Here is a 21,213-nt window from a genome sequence, read left to right on the forward strand (position 1 = left end):
ACACACACACACACACACACAAAGCGTAAAGCCAGGAATTCTCTCTCACACAAAACTGTCTGAATCCGTGTGAGATCATGAATGAGCCACTGACAAACCCAGAGATCTCTCCTTCTCGGCTGTCATTATGGAAATCAGACATTTGTAAGGAGACTTTGGGAGAGCCGTTGTGCCCCTATTGTTTTTTTTAATGCTGTCTTTGTATAATCTCGAATGTGCATTGAATTTCGAATCTGGCGTTTGTGTTTCTTGCATTCCCACACTTACAGATGTGCATCTTTTGGCTATAGTTGTTGTTTTGGAGTCTTTTTAAAATGCTTCCTGTTTTTGAGTGGCACATAAAAGAGAGTGAAATATGGATTTTCTCTCATTTTTGATGTAGTGTAGTACTTTACCACCAAAATGTAATTCATATACTGTGTATATATATTTATTTAATGTAATTTAAAAATTATTTATAGATCATCTATATAGATAGATAGATCGATCAAGGATAGACACCTGAGGCCTAGATTTTGCAGGTGACTTGCAGGGTTCTTTTACTTGTTCTCATCATAAAAGCTCTTCAGATGTTCTCAAGTAACCCACAGATTGCTCTAGCAGTCAATGTCTTTCCTAACTGTCTGGAGTTGTTGGGGTCTTTTTAAATGCCTAAAGATGTTTCTTAAGTGTTTGGTGAAGGCCATTAAAATGCATAACAAATTAGAAGTGTTTACTTGGGTAATAATGAGGTGGCCTTGCTAATTAATGCTAAGTGCTTCTAGCTAACAAGACAGGCTGCTCGTTAAAAGGGCGGAGTCCTTCCTGCTGACACCCTGAGCTCCTCGAGTCCTCAGAGAATCAACACTGAACCTGTCACCCAGGATAAATTCTTGCGTTGTTTTTTTTCTTAGCTATACTTTACACATTTAAAATCTTAACCTAAGGTCAGCAGAAACCATCATTCTGGAAACATTTCCATTAGAAACAGGCCAAGCGCTTCGACTCTTTTGTGCCTGGGCAGGGAATGATTTATTTTCAACAACAAATTTCGGCCTGCTTGATCGTGTTCTGGCACAAGGGCCTGATCTGTCGAAAGACACAGAGAGATGGTTTTGTTTTATGATGAGCGGTAGGAAATGTGTGTCACCTCCATGATATCTGCTTCAGAGTGGTGCATCAATACTTCCTTCCATTGCACACACACTTACACACGTGATTCATGGCCCATTTGTTTCAAAAACAGAAAGATCGGCGAGATGAGATCGTATACTCTTTTTGGAGTTGCGCAGTCACGGCTGTCCTCCTGCCCATAAAATTGTCTCTCATTATGGTGTGGGGCGAAACTCATGGCTGGCTGGTGACGTTTGAAGGTTTTGCGATGTCCAGGGATTTTTCTGGAGATTTCTACTCCCTCCTTCATCGTTAAGTTTAATGGTGTATGAATGAGCTAAAAAAAGATTGAGCCCTTTAATCTGCCTGGCAAAATGACTTTTTGTCCCCTAATCAAACATCAGAAGACTCACAATGAAGATCCAGCTCATTCATTTTGGGCAAAACCTCTCACATATGAAAACTGATCTTAGTTTAGACACCTGTGCACAAAAACCATTTCATAATGGCTTTTCTGAGTGTTTATACTGTTGTGTAGGAAGCAAAGAAGTGTTTATATGTATGCATGTTGTGTTCTTCATATAGACACCACCTGTACCAAAGGCTCCTGAGATCCACCTTTGATATCGCATGAAAAGCTTTCACAAAACTACAAACAGCATATCATTTTTTCCCCATATGCAGCAACAACAGGTCACTCGCTGCACAGATGAAAAGAGAGCCAAGGCTGCTGCCTTTTCCAGCTCTTATTATGGTAGCGTTCATTGTTTTTATTTTCCTTTCAAAGTGGGCAATGAAGGAAAAATGAAGGCGCAGATTTTGTCATTTCACAGCTCCGTGTTGTTTGATAGGACACAAACCGTGTGTGTGGGCTTACATCAGATGTATTTATAGCCTAATTTCAGGACATGTGGCTCTTTTCAGTAGCTGTTTCCTAAAGCAGGGTAGCTCTAGCGTAGTCAGTCTGAAAGGACATCTTTCTCTCTCTGTACCATCTATGATAATGAGGCTAGTGCTTACTTGTAAGAAATAGATTTGTTAATTTTTCTGTAAGAACAATCTGTTTTAGGGCATTGCTGGCTGATTTCTAGGGTGTTCTGTGTGAACCTGTTATCTGCAGCAGTCAGTGTTCTTCAGGCCTCGTATAGCATTCAAAATTCCTTCTCTTTCCTTCTTACTCCTCTTCTTCCTCCTGTCTGTGTCCCTCTTCCTCTCCCTTTCAGTGTCGTAGACCCCTTCTGCGCTCCCTCAGGGTCCATTTGTGCGGTTTTACGGTGCCCAGGGGAGAGCAATGTGTCCTTGTGCCCTCTCAGTAGGGTTTTTCTCTCCCATCAGCCCATTCGCTGGAGCAGATTCAAGTAACACCATAAAACTGAATGCTAAATGTTGGCGTTATCTCGTCTGTAATGAAAAGCCCATGAAATTGATTTAATGCTGCAGCGCCTCTCTCAAGCAGCCTTTCACGGCGGAAACACAAAACAATGAGCCTCCGAGATCTAATAATTAACCCACCTAATCCGGCAAAGTTAATCTCTCACAAGAACTTTGTTCCAGCGATAACTTTGACGAAGGGAGAGAGACCGCTGGGGGACAGAAGATGCTGTGCAGAGGAAGAGACGAGGGGGGAAAAGCAGCACAAATGACTTGACACTTTGGTGAAGGACACTTGTGCTCTGCAACAGCGAGCAGAGCGAAAGAGAGGCAGGGACGCGTGACCTCCATTAGCATTAGCATTAGCATACTGATTTGTGTTTTGTGAAGAGATTAATGAGCTGGGGAAAGAAACAGGAAATGACATGCGTAATTTAAACCAGAGAGACCACAGAGGTTTGGTATTATCTATAACCGTCTTTAATCTGGTCCTGTATTATTTTTACTCTTTTTACCTCTTTAATGGCTTTTTTTTTTTTTTTTGTTGCTCCACAAACTTAAGCTATTATATACATGCCTACATCATGATTTTTCGGGGGGGGTTTTCCTTTCTTTTCTTTTTTTTTTTTAATTGAGTATCCATATGACAGTTTTCTCTCTTTTAATTTGTTTTTTAATTTATTTGCTCTTTTTATTAAGGTTAGCCATGTGTCAAATATTTTACTTTTTTCAGTTTAAAATTTTTCAATGCCTGGGCAAATTTTCTCTTAATTTGATTAATTATTATATAGTTTTTCTTTTTTTCATAATTTCTTTTTTATTTAATTTTCAAATTTCTATTAATTTTGATGTAATGTATGTAATTTTTTTAAATGTTTATTTACATTTTTTTTTATTGTTTGAGTAGCCATATGGCAAATATATTTGATTTAAAAAAAAAAAAATTGCTTTTATTATTAATTTTTATTGAGTGGCCATATGGCAAATTATCTCTAACACTAATCTTTTTTTTTTTCCCTCCTCCTCTAATTTTTTGCCTGTTAGATGTGATTTGCAGTGTAATATAGGAACAGTCCCTCTGGAGTAACCAGAGTGTTAAATGCCCTGCTTAAGGTTATAATGGTGATAGTTGAGGGATCACCCCATCTAACCTACAAACATTGGGTTGCCCATCTCAAATCTTTACCTCCTAAGCCACTCCACCTTCTGAGTTGTGAGTTTACAGTCTGGTGTAATGACATGCTGTAGATGGGCTTTAGACCCCCTTGTAAGTCTTTACTGCTCTGATGAGCAGCTGTCAAACACAGATTCACACCTTCATTAAAGTGCCGGGACTGTATTTACATTTGTTATGAAATAATACAGCCGTAGATACTCTGGCCTGGTGGCTTTTTTTAGTTGGCTTCTACAATGATGATGATTATGTTTGATTACAGTGTTTGAACACTGAACTTGTGACTGTTGTTAAATATGAAGATTCTTCAGCGGTCTCAGTTTACCACAAACAAATTGCATTCTGTGAAGCACAATGTCATTCAACAGAGTTTGGCTTGTTGTTCAGTATTAAGCTCATCAGCGGCTGATTCATTTTTTTTCATTTCATTTTTGTGCTTCCAAGAAGCACATTTAGATGAGCTGTACGAGGACACATACACACTCATTATTACCTGCCATTATGGACCTTAAAGAGTACCACATGTCCTCTGATGCTTCTCAATGAGATAATAGGCACTTTGTTGCAAGAAATTAATCCCACAATCCTCTGCTCTCAGCTCTACTCTGTCCGCTCACGCTCCATGTCCACCATACAAATGATCACACTGATGGATTGAGCACTGATGCATCTCCGTCAACTCTACTAACACATGAGGGAAGACAGGCACTGTGTTAAATCACATGGTTTCTGTATCCTCTGGTGGCATTCAGTCAAACAAGTACATTTGTCCTCCCAGTGGAGTAATCATTTTTATAAATACCCATAATTCTGTGCTGCTCACCTCGCATTTGAGCATTATGAGAAAGCTTCTGAAGCTGTGTAAAGTAAGTGCAAATGAACTTTAATATGTTGCATTTTTCTGAGCCGGTATGTGAAAGAAAAAGCTGATGGTCCTTCCATGGGCAACGTGTTCCTGTGCTGTCTGTAATTAAAATGTTGCCAGGAAAGAGAGAGAGAGGCTGTAGATCAGTCCTGCTAGCATCACTTTAAATGAGTAATTATATTTGAGTTCTTTTGATTTATATGTAATTATTTGAAAGATGATGTAGCATCTCTCCCGTGTGTGTTGCATTAGTGTGAATAGAGTTGTTCTTTGAAGCTCTGATGCATTCATGTGGCTGTAAATTTGATTGCGATGAAGAGCACTAGTAAATCATTTTCTTCTCTCGGCAGGTTTCCCAGCGACTGCGTACGGACCTGTGGCGGCAGCAGCAGTGGCGGCGGCACGAGGCTCAGGTAGGGCAACCCGGGGAAGAAGCGGCTACATGGCGTACCCACAGAACGCAGGGCCAGGTAAACACTCTTTACCGCCTGTGTTCTGAGTGGCCACTGCTCCCCCCAGCCAAAAACACACACACTCACTTTCACTAGTGTCCCGTTTCACATTATTCACTCGTCGTGTGCCCTAAACTGTCATTTCATAGATTCCATTGCATCTTTGTTGAACAAGATAAATCTCTCTGCTAAGACTTGCTAAAGACTGTACTCTGCTTAGAAACCTTCCCACGGTTAATGCAGGGTTTATCAGTAGAGGGCACTGCAGAGATCAGTTCCATTCTTGAACCTGCACTTTACCGTGGCCTGGGAAGTGTTCGTTTTAGTGCCCTCTGATGTGAATGACTCTGTAGCACTATACAGAGGAGTATATCCATCTCAGTTGATCATCTAGAATCCTTACCACTCTCTGTCAAGAGTTTGAAGTGATGTACACGGGTTTAACACAGGTAGTCAAACATATAGTCAACATGAAGAGGATTTGAGAACCGGGGGTGTGCAATGTTCAGAATTTTGAATTGAGTTAGCAGACAGGATGCAGAATTGCAGTTCTAATCTGAAAACAAGAACATGGAATTATAATGAATTTAATTCAAAGAAATTCAAATAACTAATTTTTAACTAGAAAAGCTTCAAATGTTGCCATGACAAAAGCCTTGTTTGAAAGTTTTGAAAACTTTTAGGATGGACAGATAGATATTTGAAATGTCAACTACAGAATTTTTTATTTAGTTTGTATTTCAGCATATTTAATACATTAAGTTCTTGCCTAATTTGAATTTCTTTGCAATTTCAGTTCTTTTTACTGTGACTCGTGTCACTTTCTGTGACTCGTGGCCAATTCAATTCAAATTCACACTCATTAACGGAAAGGGAGTAAATTCTGAGATTTGCCCAGCCCTGTTCTCAAGATAAGTGTGTTGCCGAGACTTTCACTTGAAAAGCATTATGGAAAGTGTCCATTAAAGCAAATGAAAGACTTTTTGCCATGCACCATTTTGTTTTCTGAATGTCAAGATATTCCTTCAGCATTGTTTCGTACAACATGATGTATGAAGATTAATAATGAAGTATAAGATTTGATTTTAAGGGTCAGATATGGCCAAAGTTTAAATTTGAATTTGAACATCACGTACCAGGGTAGCGCTGCAGCTACGCTCGATACAGTTCAGAGCACTGGAGAATGTTGAAGTGAGTCATGTCTCAACAGTAATGGTGCTCCAACATTAATGTGAGAACTAGATACCACAGCTTACAAACTAAACTTCTAAGACTTGATAACTGTAGTTGTTCCCTTTCAGTTGGAGTTTATTGGCCTAGTATGACGGCACTTAAGGGTGCTTTCACACCTGTAGATCGATTGCTTTGTTCCAAAACAGGGATTAAAATTATTACAATGTTGCTTTTTATTCTTGGTGCGGTTCGCTTTCACACGGCAATGTTTCTAAATGGACCCAATTTGCTAATACAAGTCACGCGCGATTAAACCGTTTCACGGTTTATTTTCCGGGATTCCACTAGCTGTCATCTGTCAGGATGGAACGACAACAGCTTCGCGGGCTTGTTGTTGTTTTTTGTAGATGTAGTTATATTTATTTATCCCTTTGAGCAGGAGTCCAGTATTCATCGGGAAAATATTTTTAAAATGCACATACTAGGAAGAAGAGCAATAAGACGGCATTATAAAATGAAAAATGCGCTTTGATTTTGAATGGCGAAGACGTGCTCACCCACAGACATTCACAGGTTCATTTTGAGGTATTCGCAAAACAACAAAGCTAATGCTTTTCACGGTACTTACGTAATCACCCATTATACATTGTGATATAGCCTGGTTCGTTGGTCCGTTAAATCGGGATTGCTTTCTCACTACAACCGAACCGCTCCAGAGTTCGTTTTCAATCGAGCCGAGACCACCTCGTTCAGGCGATCTCGGACCAATTGTTTTGGTGCGGATCTGAGCGCGATTGCCGTGTTCACATATGCCCAAATGAATCGAGCTAAGAAGGGAAACGTGCCAGGTTCCGAAACAACGGGCCAGGTGTGAAAGCACCCTAAGAGGAAATTGTCTTGGTGAATTGCTTTCATAAACGGACTCATACCCTCATCTAAATTTTGCAGTGCCCTTTTTTACTGCTGTTCCCTTTTAAAGTGAGCGTTTCAGTGATTCAGATGGAGGTCTGTCTCCCTGGACCTGACAGAGCGATGGGAGAGACTGTTGGCTTTACAGGGGCCTGCTCCACGGGAGGCTCACAGCCTTCTGGTGGCCTATCTCCCTAGCGCATGGCAGTGGAGGCATGTGTCTCCCACTTATGTGCCTCGTCCTTTCCTGCTTTGCTGAGACATCTCCCTCTGGATCTCTCTGTCCCTTTCAGAGCAATGCTCTGCTTGTTTTTCTAGAGGTTGCCATATGCGAATCGACCCATTCCTGATCATTAAGGCAGAAAGGACTCGTGTGTGTCTCTTCTCTCTTTTAGTTCACCTCATGTGCAGATTTTCTTTTCTCGCCTTTTCATCCCCCCATCTTCTATTTCTATCTCCCCTCCTGTCTTTATCTCCTCTTTCCCCAGTGAGTAGGTAGTTGTCGTAAGACACTAACAGATCATTGGAAAGGGATGAGTTTGCTCAGCAGATGGAGTGCAGTGGAGGCAGTTTCCTGTGTCCTGGTGTATTGTGGGAGTGCAGTGTTGAGCTATGTTCTCTTGAATAAGCACTGTGTCAGTGCTTTTTCAATGGCCAGCGGTTGCTGCATTTAACCCCAGAGTCCTATGAAATGTGCTGGTCTTCTTTTTTTCCCCACAGAACTATTGGTACTGTGAAACAAAATGCAGCATGGGTTCAGGTCCGTTCGTGTTAATTAACAGATAGAAGCATGATAGTATTACAAGGTTGTATTTGAGGGAGCAGATGAGATGTTGTGTTACGTTCTGCTCTGCTACAGTGGGCCACCTGCCCACTCGCCCGAGCATGAAGATGCTCCTGTTTGGCAAACTACCTCACATTATCTGAGATCATTATCCATTTTATCCCAAGCTCTGTGAGCCTTGAAAAGCATCTCTGTGGAGTGCTGTTTTGGCTCGTGTATATGAGGTGAGATTAAACTACAGGCCCTGGTTGCCCATTGCTTTAGCTCCTGCTGGACTGCATGTGATGTAAATCCCCTAGAAATTGTAATAAAAAATGCACCTGAATTTACAGCAGCAAAGCTCGCTCTGCTGAGATCCGCAAAGCTGAAGCCACTATGTTTTCACATTAGAGCTCGAGTCCATTTGTGTGGTTTGTATGAAGGAATCATACCCAAGTTAACTTTTTCATTTTTCAGTTTGCTTTCTTTTACTTCTCTTTTAATGTTTTTGATACATTCTACAGTGGTAAACAGCAGTAGTACCAGAGCCTTCTGCATTTTGTCACCAATTTAAAAAGTCTAGACTATGAATGTATTAATAATTTAAATTAATACAATGTAAAAGTATAATTGTGTCATTTAATATATACATTTAAATTTTTCATTTTGTTTAATATTTATTTTAAAATGTAAATGTAATATTATTTTAAATGTATTAAAAATAGTTTTTTTCCTGTAATATTTATTTTTAAATTGTTTCAAGAATATTACATTTTTGTATGTATTTAAATGTAATAAATTCAAAATAAATATTTAAAAATGTTTATTGGTATATCATATTCTATCTGTGTAGTTTAATATTTATTTTTAAAATGATGTAACATTCTAATTGTTTAAAATGGATGACTTTAGAACACTTTAAGAGAACAGAAAACACATAGCCCGATGAAGCTGAGCTCTAGATAACTCAACTTTCAGTTCGATCAGCAAGAAGACTTCAGTATCTTTGTCACTTAAAAAAACTAAAACATGAGGTGCGTAATGGGTGTCTTCCTGCTGTGTGCATCTACAATTCATAACGCTCCGTGTCAAAAGCTTTGTAACTGAGCCGTCACTCATTTAGATCTACTGTCCTGGTTTTGTGAAGTTACTTTGTCATTCAACCAAAGAAAAGCGCTGAGAGAGACCTGAGAGCATGCCAGAAAATGCCTGAATAAATCATGTGTTAAAATTCATTAGTGAAGCCTTTCTGAGCACCAAAATGACACGACATTAAATATGTATTATTTATTAAATGTCGGCACTTACGGAAAAGGGGGTTTAGTGATGTTAATTAGCCAGCCGTTCGGTCAAAAAGGACTATTTTAAATGGACCGTGAAAGCTAAATCCAGGCACGGGTGGTCCCCCCCCCCCCCCCTTGCAAAATTGACTTTAGGTGGAAATGAAGAGGCTAATTACAGCTGCTCTGAAATTCAAAGCTAATTTGGGGGCCAATATGACGGGCTAACTGACAACCGTTTTGAAGTGGCTTGGTGGAATGGCCACCAGGGATTTGAGTGGGAGTAGTGTGTGTGAGTATGGATAATCACACACACACTTGTTCACCGATGCTCTCTTAACCAGCTCAGCGGCGTAAGTGGCAGAGGAGAGACACTGGCCTGTGTTTTATTGTGAATGTGATCGAAAGCTCTTAGACTGTTTGACGTGTGTGTGTTAGTGAGCGAGAGAGGCAGTTTGAGGTCACTTCTGTGATCTGGTAAATTGGAAGCAAGGGGAGCCGTTATCCACTCAGAGAGCCGCCCCTCTGCTGACTACATGCAAAGAGACAGAGGAAGAAAACGAGTAGAACAGTGAATACTGGAGTTGTAACTTTGTACGAGTCCTTTCTGTTATTCAGGAGAGAGATGGCGAGAGTGAAAGAGAGGAAAGAGGGGTAATTATCTTCAGAAATGAGGCTCTGCGAACGATTCGCACTGCTGGGCCCGCTGATCCGGTCGCCACGGCAACGCCGACCCACTCATTTGTTTTGCAGATGAGTAATTACATCCAATTAGACTACAGAGAGAGTGAAAAAAGAGAAACAAATGGAAGAAGGGGGTCTTTTGTTTCACGCTGATAGCTGGAATATTAATAATTGGGCTGAAGAGACGATCGACAGTGATACTGCAACTAGGAGCTGATCTGAAGTTTTCAGCAGTTCACACCTGAGAGCCTCACCTCCACACACACACACACACACACACACACACACACACACTCTCCCACACTCGCTCGTTCTCCTGTTTATGGTTGTCATGGAATTTTGCTGTTAGATGTTGACATCAGTATGGGATTTCAATGCAAGTGCCCCGTCAGGCCTCAGACTCTTTGATGTACTGTCCATGAAGTACTGTAATATAGTGGTCAGGACTGGTGACCAGAAGATTGCTGGTTCAATCGAGCCATTCAGTGAGCACTTAATCCCAGGTTACTTCAATAAAGTCATGGTGGCATTCTATTCATTTTAATAAAAATTAAGTTTTCTGCAGTAAGAAAATTTACAATATTAACTCAAAACAAAATTGTTAATTTATCTAAAAAACATAAAATCAAGGTCAGTCACCTTGTTTTTTTTCTGCTTTTTAAAACTGGAATGCACATTTGTGGCTCATGCAGTGATATTACTGTTCTCATTAACCCATATGCCCAGACTGCTGTAACAGAGATTTGCAGCTTTAGCATGCTGCCAGCTGAATTATCAAGCTCTGGTGATGTGCTGGAGTATTGTGTTATTGATGAAGCGCTACAGCAGATGTCCATACAACTAAAACAGCATTCGACTGGTGTTCATTAGCAGACCATTAATTTGCACACATATCGTGCCACACGGACTAAACGCATTTCTGCGGCAGACACCCACATCGCCGCAACTCCCCAGGGAGACACTCGCTGAATCTCGAACATGTGTTGTTTTAGAAAGATCAGAGGAAAGCTATTATTTCTCTAACTTTGATGTCAGAGCAGCGTTGTCCGATCCCTCTCTGTTTCTCACCTTTGCTCAAGTGAAAGTAAATCATTTGTATGCTCTGAAAAGAAAATGAGCTGAAGAAGATAATCAGGCAGCGGCTCACTCCCAGATGGTTGCTTCTGCTGTCTTGCCATCCAACTGGAGAGCTCTTTTCAGCCTCATTTTATTCATATCCTTTTACACTGATGGCACTATCATTAGAGGCAATCTACCTGAACAATAAAGGTAATTTTCCCTGCCTTTATTAGATAAGACCTTCCCGACTGAGCGCCTTGTGCAGCTGAGGGCTAATTGTCCGTGTCAGCATAAACAAAGCAGCTTTGTACATCCGTTGTGTGTGTGAATGTCGGCTTTGTGTACTGCCTCTCCCGGTATCCTGTAATCGGCAGAATTAGGCAGATGGAACAGGAAGCCGCCATTGTGGTGTCCTGGCATCTGTGGCTTGTGGAATGTGTGCGGCACGGTTCCACGAAGACATCGTGGGAGGGGGGGATGTTGCACGTTCGCCAACCCACGCCCTGCTCAGCCATTTAACAAATGGAGGAGTCTGTGTAAAGGTCGACTCTTGTTTGTTGTTAAAGATCTAATTAGAGTGTGCTGAAGAGGCAGCAGAAGCTTGTCTAATTAGCAGGGAGCAGAAAACCCACTTTAAAATTCACGGACTGGCGATTAGAATGCATGTCAAAAAAATGGATTATGAAAAGAAAAGGGTGTCTCTGGCCTTTGTTTTGCTGGTGTGGGCTTTTTTGTAGTTGAGATCGAGCGTGAAAAGTTGGTTTAGTCCTGAGTAACAGTGCAGGGTGGGGAGAAAAAGATCCAAAAGACTGAACAGAAATGTCAATTTTTCACTAAAGAGCCAGGAAGCCTAGCAGTGACCTGAAACAACCCCAGTGTGTCCCACACAGAACTCTGTAGGAAATGCCACAGACTTCTGCAGAATTTGATTTGTGGGTGTTTATAACATTGAACACATCACTCACCAGCTTTGTTTAAAGGAATAGTTCATACAAAATAAACATTCTGTCATTGTTTACTCACCATTGTGTCGTTTCAAACCTGTATGAAGATAATGTGAAGAATGTCTTTATCCATAGAATGAAAATCATTGTGGATATAAATAATATTAGACCCCAATGACCTTCATTGTCTGGACAAAAAAAAAAAAACATTTTTCACAATATCTTCTTTCATTTTGCTTTGAGGAAAGAGAAATTGTGCATGTATGGAATGATGTGAAGATGAGTAAATGATGACAGATTTTTCATTTTTGGGCAAAACTATTCCTTTAATAAGTTTACGCTTTAAATTAAACAGTTTCAGAGAATTCATGGTCATGTACATCTACATATTTTTGTGCAGAGTGTGTCCACGGAATCATGCACGTGAGGCTTGAGTTTAGACAGAGATGTAATTGGAATCATTACAGCAGTACATTTCTGTGATTCCTCAAGTCACGTATTACAGTAAGCAGGCAGAGTTGGAGGTGTGCCATTCCTCAAGCACTTGAGCATAATTTGACAGGCAGGCGTTTTGCCCACAAACCACGGATGGTGAGGGAAAGTTGCAAAGCTGATGACAGAGAAACTATTTATAGCTTCAGATTTCTCTTGGCAACTGTTGAGGGCATAATCAGCACTGGGATGTTCGGCACAACTCCAGGATGCTCCTGCAGGTCCCAGACCCCAATGAAAAGCAAACATGCGACAAGGCAGACGCAAGATGAAAAACCTGTGTGGTGGATCTCGACTTAATTTGATTGGATCAGCTTACTGTTTCTGAAAAGCCAATGAAGACTTTTAATGCCCTCTGTATATCAAACCTGCACATAGGATTGAAAAGACCAGCTATAAATGTCAGCGATGCTGGAGCCATCAAATGATGTCCTCTGAGGCGTTCATTATCCGCCATTCCAATGATAAGTGTGTTTGTGACTGTTAATGATGTCTAACATCCTTTTTTGATGTTAATGTCCAATAAACATCAATGGAGCGCTGTGAACCACATTTTATTAATCACTGTATTTGCCATATCTGACCTGTTTACTCATAGGTTTCTCTTTAGAGCTTTGCTAGCATCTCTATGATAGTTGGTTTGGTTTAGTGGGAATCATGTTACAAACTGAGTACGAGTGCGTGTACGTGGGCATCATTCAGCCTCATGTTGTCTCCTGTCACGCATACCTCACTGCCTCAGTCACTTCATCTTTGTGTATCATATAAACACCTCTCTTCTCAATGACGGCATCCCCCCTACTCTGCGTATTTCCCAGGGTTCCCCGATTACGGCTTTTATTCTGGGCCCGGTGACCAGCGGGGCACTCCCTGCTCCTTTGCCGACTATGCCACCCTGGGGCCCCATACGGGTCAGATGCTGCAAAGCGAGCACGTCACCTCTACCTGCAACTCACCCTCCCAGCACCACCCAAGCCCGGACCACTTTAAGAGCTCAGGTGTGTATGGCATATTTTGTCCTAGACATGTGTTGCTTCTAACACCCATTTATTCTGATGTATTGGGAAATACACCTTCATTTTTTCCTCATTACAAATGTACATGAGTATCCCAGCATGCTGAGAGTTGTTGTCCTTCCTTACTTTTTCAAGGGTAAAAACCCTTCCATGTGTATCCACTCATGTACTGCATGTTTAAGTACAAAGAAATCAGCCCTACCTATAAATAAAATGACATAAAATATGATTAAAACACTTTATATAACTATATACTATATGTACTACATATTTAATTTTAATCTGTGTCATAAATGTGAGAAGTACCTTTATTAACAGAAATGAAAAGTTTGGACTGTATTTACATCTGTACCCCTTGTGATCACCTGACCGATGTTAATACAGGTGTAAACTCGTACAACATCTGTGAATGAAGCATAATTTAGGGTATTGATGATATGAGTTTGCAGGACCGAGCTCACCAACTTGAACTTTGGAATGCAGCCAAATTCGCCTGAGCTTTTGTTTCTTGTCTCCTGCATTGCATTATGTATAAATGGAAGTCATTGGAATGAAAAGTTTAATGTGACTGGCTGTTTAGAAATCAGATTTAAAATGAACCCTCTAGTCATGGAGGGACTACTCTGTGGAGTAACAGTCTTGTCCCGATGAAAGAGGCTGGGAAGTCACGCGTTGTGCAGCCCTTCTGTGGTACTGTCCTAATCACTGTGGCAACATGGCTTGTGTCAGGCCAGGTGTTGTGGATCTTTGAGATTTGGCTCCTTCTGTCCTACTTCTTTTGCCTCATTTCATTTGGCAGCCAAAAAAATGGAAAATGTCTGTAGTTCTCTTACTTTACACCAGCGATCACATAGATGTGGGTTTGGACTCGAGCCTAACCTGTGCTCATTTTGAGGCTGCAAACTTTGGATTCACAGTACAAAGGCTAAATCTAAATCCATTCATGAGTGTACATTATTTAAATGTAAAAAACATCAGTGTTCTTGTCATTTCTCTGAAATGTCACATTGTGGAAGTGAATGTGTTGGGAACTCCATTTCTGTTGACTTCAAGATCTCTGAAGTGCATTTAGACCAAAAATTTGAGATATCTGACTTGTGATTTGCTACGTCTTATTAGCTTTCTACTTTTCCAAGTCTTTTTCTCTCTTATGTTTTTGCTTTTACCAGCCAAAAAAAAAACACATCCTTTAGTTTTATTTTTTGTGTTGACATTGGAAACAAAAACTCATCTTCTACTTTGCTGCTGCATTAGGACCTTAATATTGCTTTCAGTGTGTGTTTAGAGCGTTTTGAGAGATCTATTAAATACAGGCGTGTTACCTGATATGAAGGTCTGTCCAAATGTCTCTTGTATGCTTTGTTGCTGTGGCAACTTGGACACAGTCGATGCATTGTGGGTTTTTCAGGGGTCAATACTGATGCCATTGGTGTGTAGCTTTGTGTTAAAGAATATTTACATTTCTATGGCTGTCCCTGCTCAGCAAAAACACTTTGTTATCCTGCCAAAGGATGCGCGCAGGGTGACATCAATTAAAACCCCAACGCTGGGAGCCGGAGCGGGACAGATGAGTGACCTGTGTCTCAGAAACACTGCGTAATCACAGGCCGGTGGGTTTAATTAGCATGGGTGCTGCTAAGCTACCAGTCAAAGCCAATAAATGTAAGTCATGTTTAGCTATTAAAGCTAATAGCAGTAACAGTTTAGCCCCAGGGTTTAATTTAGAACATAAATCCTATTCCTGGCAAAGCGAGAGAAAGCACGGCACTCACCTTTACAGAATCCAGCAATTATATGGAATAAAGATTACAGTGTACACATAAAATGACTGTGAAAGCAAGGAAAGCCGTAGCACTCAGATAAGACAGGGGAAGCACGTCCATAGGCAGGCGGAGAATTAGTTAATGCTGTCTGTCATCATTTATTTAAAACCACAGTGTTAAATAAAAATACTGCTAAACGAAATATTTATTTATATATATACTTATATGAATAAATACTTTATGAACGTATATACAGTGCTGTGAAAAGGTTTTTGCCCCCTTCCTGGTTTTTTTTTTTTTTTTTCTTTTTTTTTTCCCTTAAAAAATTCAAGTACATCAACACTTTTTCACACCACTGTATATGTGTGTGTGTGTGTTTTATTTGAGTATTTTATACTGTTATTACATTATTTAATTGCAAAAAGGTTTTTTTTCTAGCATGACTAATGGATCTATTCCCATTTTAGTTTTCAGTAAACTTATTGAATCAAACCATCATATTGGTTCCTCTAAATAATCACTTTTGGATGCAATTTTGGATGACAACTAGTGTGTGTGAATTATGACAATTTTAACCTTTGTGATCTACTTAACATGTTTCTGAGTTTTCTGTAGTTAGACCATCTTTGATAGTAACATTATGGGGGTTTATGAGGGGGTTTAGTAAATAAGACAGAGTAAGTAATATAAAGGTCAATACAGCGTGACATCATTACCTCACTTTGTACATAATACGCATTCTCTCCTCCATCTGGTTTATACCTGTGGTGACTGCAGTCAGTGATGTTGGGGGTTTCTCCAGCTCCAGCTGTATTCTGTCACTGTGAAGGGAGATGAGAGGAATGAGCAGTCACAAAGGAAGCTCAAGCTTTACATGCGTGTTCACGCTCACTTGAAATCTCAGCTCACAGCGTGCTCAGCACAGCAGGAAAGCCTGCATTTCTCCCTGCCCTGTCCTTCGATCAGACCTGCTTAATGCGCAGCGCAGCATGTGGTTGGATGACAATGTTATTTCGCTTTTTAACACATTCACCTGCATGTTTTTTTTTATGTATTTAATAATGAATATTATACAGAACAGTACTAGGCAAGTGACGTGTCGTGCATTACCGTTCAAAAGTTTGGGGTCAGTAAGATTTCTTTTTTTTAATGTTTTGAAAGAAGTCTTTTATGCTCACCAAGGTTGCATTTATTTTATCAAAAATACAGTAGAAACATTAATGTTGTGAAATACTATTACAATTTCAAATAACTGTTCTATTCTAATTTATTTTTAAAATGTAATTTATTCCTTTGATGCAATGCTGAATTTTCAGCAGTCATTAATTCAGTCTTCAATCTCACATGATTCTTTATAAATCATTTTAATAAGCTGATTTGCTGCTCAAGAAGCATTTCTTATTATCAATGTTGAAAACAGTTGTGCTGCTTAATATTTTTGTGGATACTTATTCTTTGATCAATAGAAAGTTGAAAAGTACAGCATTTATTAGAAATCTTTTGTAACATCGTCAATTTTGATCAATTTCATGTGTTCTTTTGCTGAGAAATATATATATATATATATGTGTGTGTGTGTGTGTGTGTGTGTGTGTGTGTGTGTGTGTAATAAAAAAGATATAATTTATCTAATCAATTATTTGAATAAAAAAATCTTACTGTCCCTAAACTTTTGAACAGTAGTGTACATATTCTGTTTCTCTGCCATCTTAGTGGCCATGTTAGTGACTGAAATGTGATTGATCAGAAATCTGCTGTGTCTTGTACAGGTGCTAATCCTCCACGGCCTGGAGGTTTCCCCATTGCAAACAGTCCTGGACCTGTGGCAGACTTGTATGGCCCCAGCAGTCAGGACTCCGCTGTGGGAAATTACATCAGTGCTGCCAGCCCCCAGCCGGTGTGTGTGTGTGTGTGTGTGTGTGTGTGTGTGTGTGTGTGTGAAATAAAAAAGATATAATTTATCTAATCAATTATTTGAATAAAAAAATCTTACTGTCCCTAAACTTTTGAACAGTAGTGTACATATTCTGTTTCTCTGCCATCTTAGTGGCCATGTTAGTGACTGAAATGTGATTGATCAGAAATCTGCTGTGTCTTGTACAGGTGCTAATCCTCCACGGCCTGGAGGTTTCCCCATTGCAAACAGTCCTGGACCTGTGGCAGACTTGTATGGCCCCAGCAGTCAGGACTCCGCTGTGGGAAATTACATCAGTGCTGCCAGCCCCCAGCCGGGCTCGGGGTTCAATCACAGTATTGCAGTGAGTAGAGCTCTTTTACACTCCCTCAGTCATGCTGATGTGGCCAAGAGATTCGAAAGTACGGAGAAAGTTCTCACTTTGTGTCTTTTGTCCATCATACTTTTTAATTATATTCAACCTCCAACTGAGAAATTAGAGTCTGATTGGCTGTTCCTCCTTTGTGACTCACTTTTTATGGCAAGGGCTTGATTGTCAGTCTAGCAATTTAGAAACGCAGAGTTAGGAAAACAAATATATCAGAGGAATTAGTTCCATTCCACATGTTCAAAAATACCCCAATGAGTCACGAGTCTCCATTAGACTGACACATCTTGTCTTGCTGATGTTTTGTTTGGAGAATAAAAGCATCACAAACAGTTTAAAGGAAGCAAAAAGCTGCCATGGTTGGATTTGAGCAAATTGTCAAAATCAGATGCCCCTGTAACTAGCAGATGCTCTTGACACCGTCTCTAAACAAAAGCCCCTGCGTTGCACAAAAACTTGCTTTAATTGGCTTTTGTCAGGGAGCGCACAGATTCTGTCTGCAGATGTCACGGACATCAGGTTGTGGCTCGGTGTCAGCACAGATCTCAATTTGAAGAAGGAAGCATTTATAATGAGGTGCCAAAGTGAAATTAAATTATTCACCCCGTTCTCACAAATCAGTTTCTTAACCAAATGAAGCACATATTTTGATTTATGCGAGTGTTTGCAGCAGATTTCTACTGTTTTATTGCTTGTGGGTGGTCTGCTTTAGAGGCCCGTTTTCATCTGTTATATATGAAAGGTAATGCATGTTAGAGATCTAGTGCTGGTAGTCTAGTGGTTCAATGACCAGTTGAAAAATCTGTCCTCATTTACTTATCGTCATGACGTTCCAAACCCTTGAAAAAAGCTCCATAATAGTGGTCAATATGTGTGGTGTATTCAAAATCTTCTGAAATCATACAGTGGTTCTGTTGCAATTTGGTTTGAGGAACAAAATTAACTTTTGTTTTCATTGGTTCTCGCATGTCTCGTAACCAAAATGTGCCAAGGTTAAATTTCAAAAAGATTCTTATTTTTGGCTGAACTGTTCCTAAACTTCTGAGCTAATAATGAGAAGGAGTAATTTATGATCTCCCATCACAACAGGCAGGCATGTGCACACTAGGGGTGGGGAAAAAATCGATACAGCATAGTATCGCGATATTTTCCGCAGCAATACTGTGTCAATACACGGACGCCAAGTATCGATCTTTTATTATACTATTTGGTAGAATAATAAAATCAATTTCTTTACAATCCACTAGATGGTGGTGTTCACCTTCAGCATGCAGTAAGTTAGTAAAATAAAGAGGGCGGCATCGCGGAAAATTATCAGGAAAGCCCCGTCTGTGTTTAAATCGGATGTATGGACTTCGGATTTGTAAACAACGAGGGGATGTAAGTAGGGATGCACCGAAAATATAGGCTACATATAATAATAATAATAATAATTATAATAATATATGGAATTAGTCCAAAAAAAACAACAACAACTTATATCTGATTCGGATACATATAAGTGAATAAAAATAATACATTGATATTTAATATTAAGGTAACACTTTTCAATAAGTTTCCATTAGTTAATGTTAGTTAATGTGTTAACTATCATGAACGAACAATGAACGATACATTTATTACAGTATTTATTAATCTTTCTTAATGTTAGGTAATGAGAATACAGTTGTTCACTGTTAGTTCATGTTAATTCAGAGTGCATTAACTGTTAACCAGCACAACTGTTGATTTTAATAATGCATTAGTAAACATTGAAATTAACATGAACTAAGATTAATAAATGCTGAAGAACTATTGTTCATTCTTAGGTCATTAACTAAAGTAGTTAAATAATGAACCTTATTGTAAAGTGTTACCAATATTAATATAAATTCTGTCCAGTTTTATTGTGTTACTTTCAGTAAAAGTGTGGTTATTTTATTGGCTTGTGTTTTTTAAAATTCAGTATCATTGAAATTGAGTTCAATTGAAAAAGTCTTACAAAATTACTTTATATTATTTAATAAAATAATCATTACAAAGCATTTTCGGTTTTCGGCCAAGTGCATCCAGAATTTATTTCGGTGCATCCCTAGATGTAAGACTATATGTTTTATTTAATTTAATTTAAATTTGTAATGCAATTTACTTTCAAATGCCCCAATTGCTGAAGGGTCTGCACAACTTTTTAGTACAATTTCAAGTTGCACTGTTCAAAATACCTGTAGTAGCACAGCAGTGCATACCTGTTTACATTTATTTAAGGTTGACTAGACTAGACTATAATACAAATAGTTGAGTTTGCCAGGTGCGTACAACATTTATGACAGGTTTTCATGAAAGTGTTGGTCAGTTTGTCTGCTTGACAATCCTTTTTTGCACTGCAGCAATAAAACTGAAGTGAGATAAACAAACTGAGAAATGTTTCTTTTTAGTTAAAACAGATGTTGTAAAAATTTTCCTTTGGGGACATAATTTGAAATTGAAAAAAGGTAATAAATTGCAATGTATCGCAGAATATCGCAATCATATTGTATCGTGACAATATCGTACCGTGAGGCCTCTGGTGATTCCCACCCCTAGTGCGCGCACAGTGTTTTTTTTTGTTTTTTTTAAACAAATTAATTTATGTATATATTTGAGTGTGTGTGTTTCTGTTTGAAACAAACACGCTCAGCTTTCCCTGTCGAACAAATAAAAATCAAAATGTCGGGTCGGGAAATGTTGAGACTTTAGTTTCTCCCCTCCGCGTCTCTGTGCAGCACAGCAGTGTAGCACACATCAGCACATCACAGTCGCAGACAGAGAGCCTCCCTCCCTTTCCAGTTGTGTGTGTCAAATATAGTTAATTTGTCTTGCTAACATCCATGACTCATAGGAGCTACCATGATACTTATTTGCCCCACTGTATATATTTATATCATTTCATATAGTTAATCAGTATCATGCGAAGTTTTCCACCAAAAAGCAGTTCAATAAACAAGAATTTAATAAGACACTTACGTTTTAGATACAATATTGACTGTTTTTGCTCTATTTCGCCGACAGATATTATTCCAATTTGCGTCTCTGAGCAATATGACACTGTTTTGTTCCTGAATGAATCAACCGTTTAAATGATTCAGTTCAATCGAAATTACTCGCTTATTAACAGTGACTTGCTGCCACCTACTGACAGTTTTAATTTCACACACAATTTCATAGTATCTTTTCATTTTTTTTAAATAATTGAAAATATCAGTATTCAATGTTTTATGTTTAAAATATCAAAACAGTATTAATGCATTTGTAACTGCAGGTTAAATACATTCATGCCCTGCATTAAACAGTGTGTAAATGCATCTAAATGCCCCTTCTAATGCAGCTTTTGTGTTTTCTCGGCATTGCAGATTAATTTTGTCAATACTGATTTCATTTGCTTGGTAACAGCCCAAATTACTTATTCTAATTGACTGATTCAATTTAAGAATTTGACTGAAAAGATGATGCACACTTGTAGAAAAAATGGCTTTAGAAAGGTAAAAATGCCCATAAAAGGTAAAAATCAATTTAAACTTATTGGAAAATATTAATTTCTATCACTACTGTGAACTGATCACTACACAGAATATGAAGAATATCAAAAACTTTAGGAGTCAGCTGTCCGCGGTAGTCCTTAGGATATAGTTGTACTTAAGAATAACACACTCAGCAAAATATCATCTAATTATCGTTATCGATAAAATCCCAGAAAATCTTGAGATATATTTTTTGTCAATATCGCACACCCCTAATATATTTAACATTTTGTTTAGAATTTTTTTTTAATAAATATGGGAAGTGCCCTTTTTTCCACTTGATCCCCTGCCCCTCAAAATGTCTGTGCACGTCCCTGACAACAGGAGTGATGTTGCCTAGTGGATAAAGATCTTGGCT

The 21,213-nt window shown here is 39.1% G+C and overlaps 1 protein-coding gene across 1 annotated transcript in view; it reads left to right on the forward strand.

Annotated features, from left to right (window-relative positions):
• LOC107578918 (RNA-binding protein Musashi homolog 2-like) overlaps nucleotides 1-18,385 on the forward strand; it is a 48,598-nt gene extending 30,213 nt beyond the window's left edge. Inside the window, exons 4-8 of the mRNA XM_016264822.1 lie at nucleotides 4,853-4,972; nucleotides 13,077-13,256; nucleotides 16,807-16,910; nucleotides 17,245-17,353; nucleotides 18,366-18,385. Of these exons, the coding sequence (XP_016120308.1) occupies nucleotides 4,853-4,972; nucleotides 13,077-13,256; nucleotides 16,807-16,910; nucleotides 17,245-17,353; nucleotides 18,366-18,385 (533 nt within the window). The remainder of the gene's footprint in view (nucleotides 1-4,852; nucleotides 4,973-13,076; nucleotides 13,257-16,806; nucleotides 16,911-17,244; nucleotides 17,354-18,365) is intronic.
• Nucleotides 18,386-21,213: the final 2,828 nt, after the last annotated feature.

The sequence above is a fragment of the Sinocyclocheilus grahami genome, unplaced genomic scaffold (genome assembly GCF_001515645.1).
Source record: "Sinocyclocheilus grahami isolate Dianchi unplaced genomic scaffold, SAMN03320097.WGS_v1.1 scaffold32.1, whole genome shotgun sequence".
Taxonomy (NCBI): domain Eukaryota; kingdom Metazoa; phylum Chordata; class Actinopteri; order Cypriniformes; family Cyprinidae; genus Sinocyclocheilus; species Sinocyclocheilus grahami.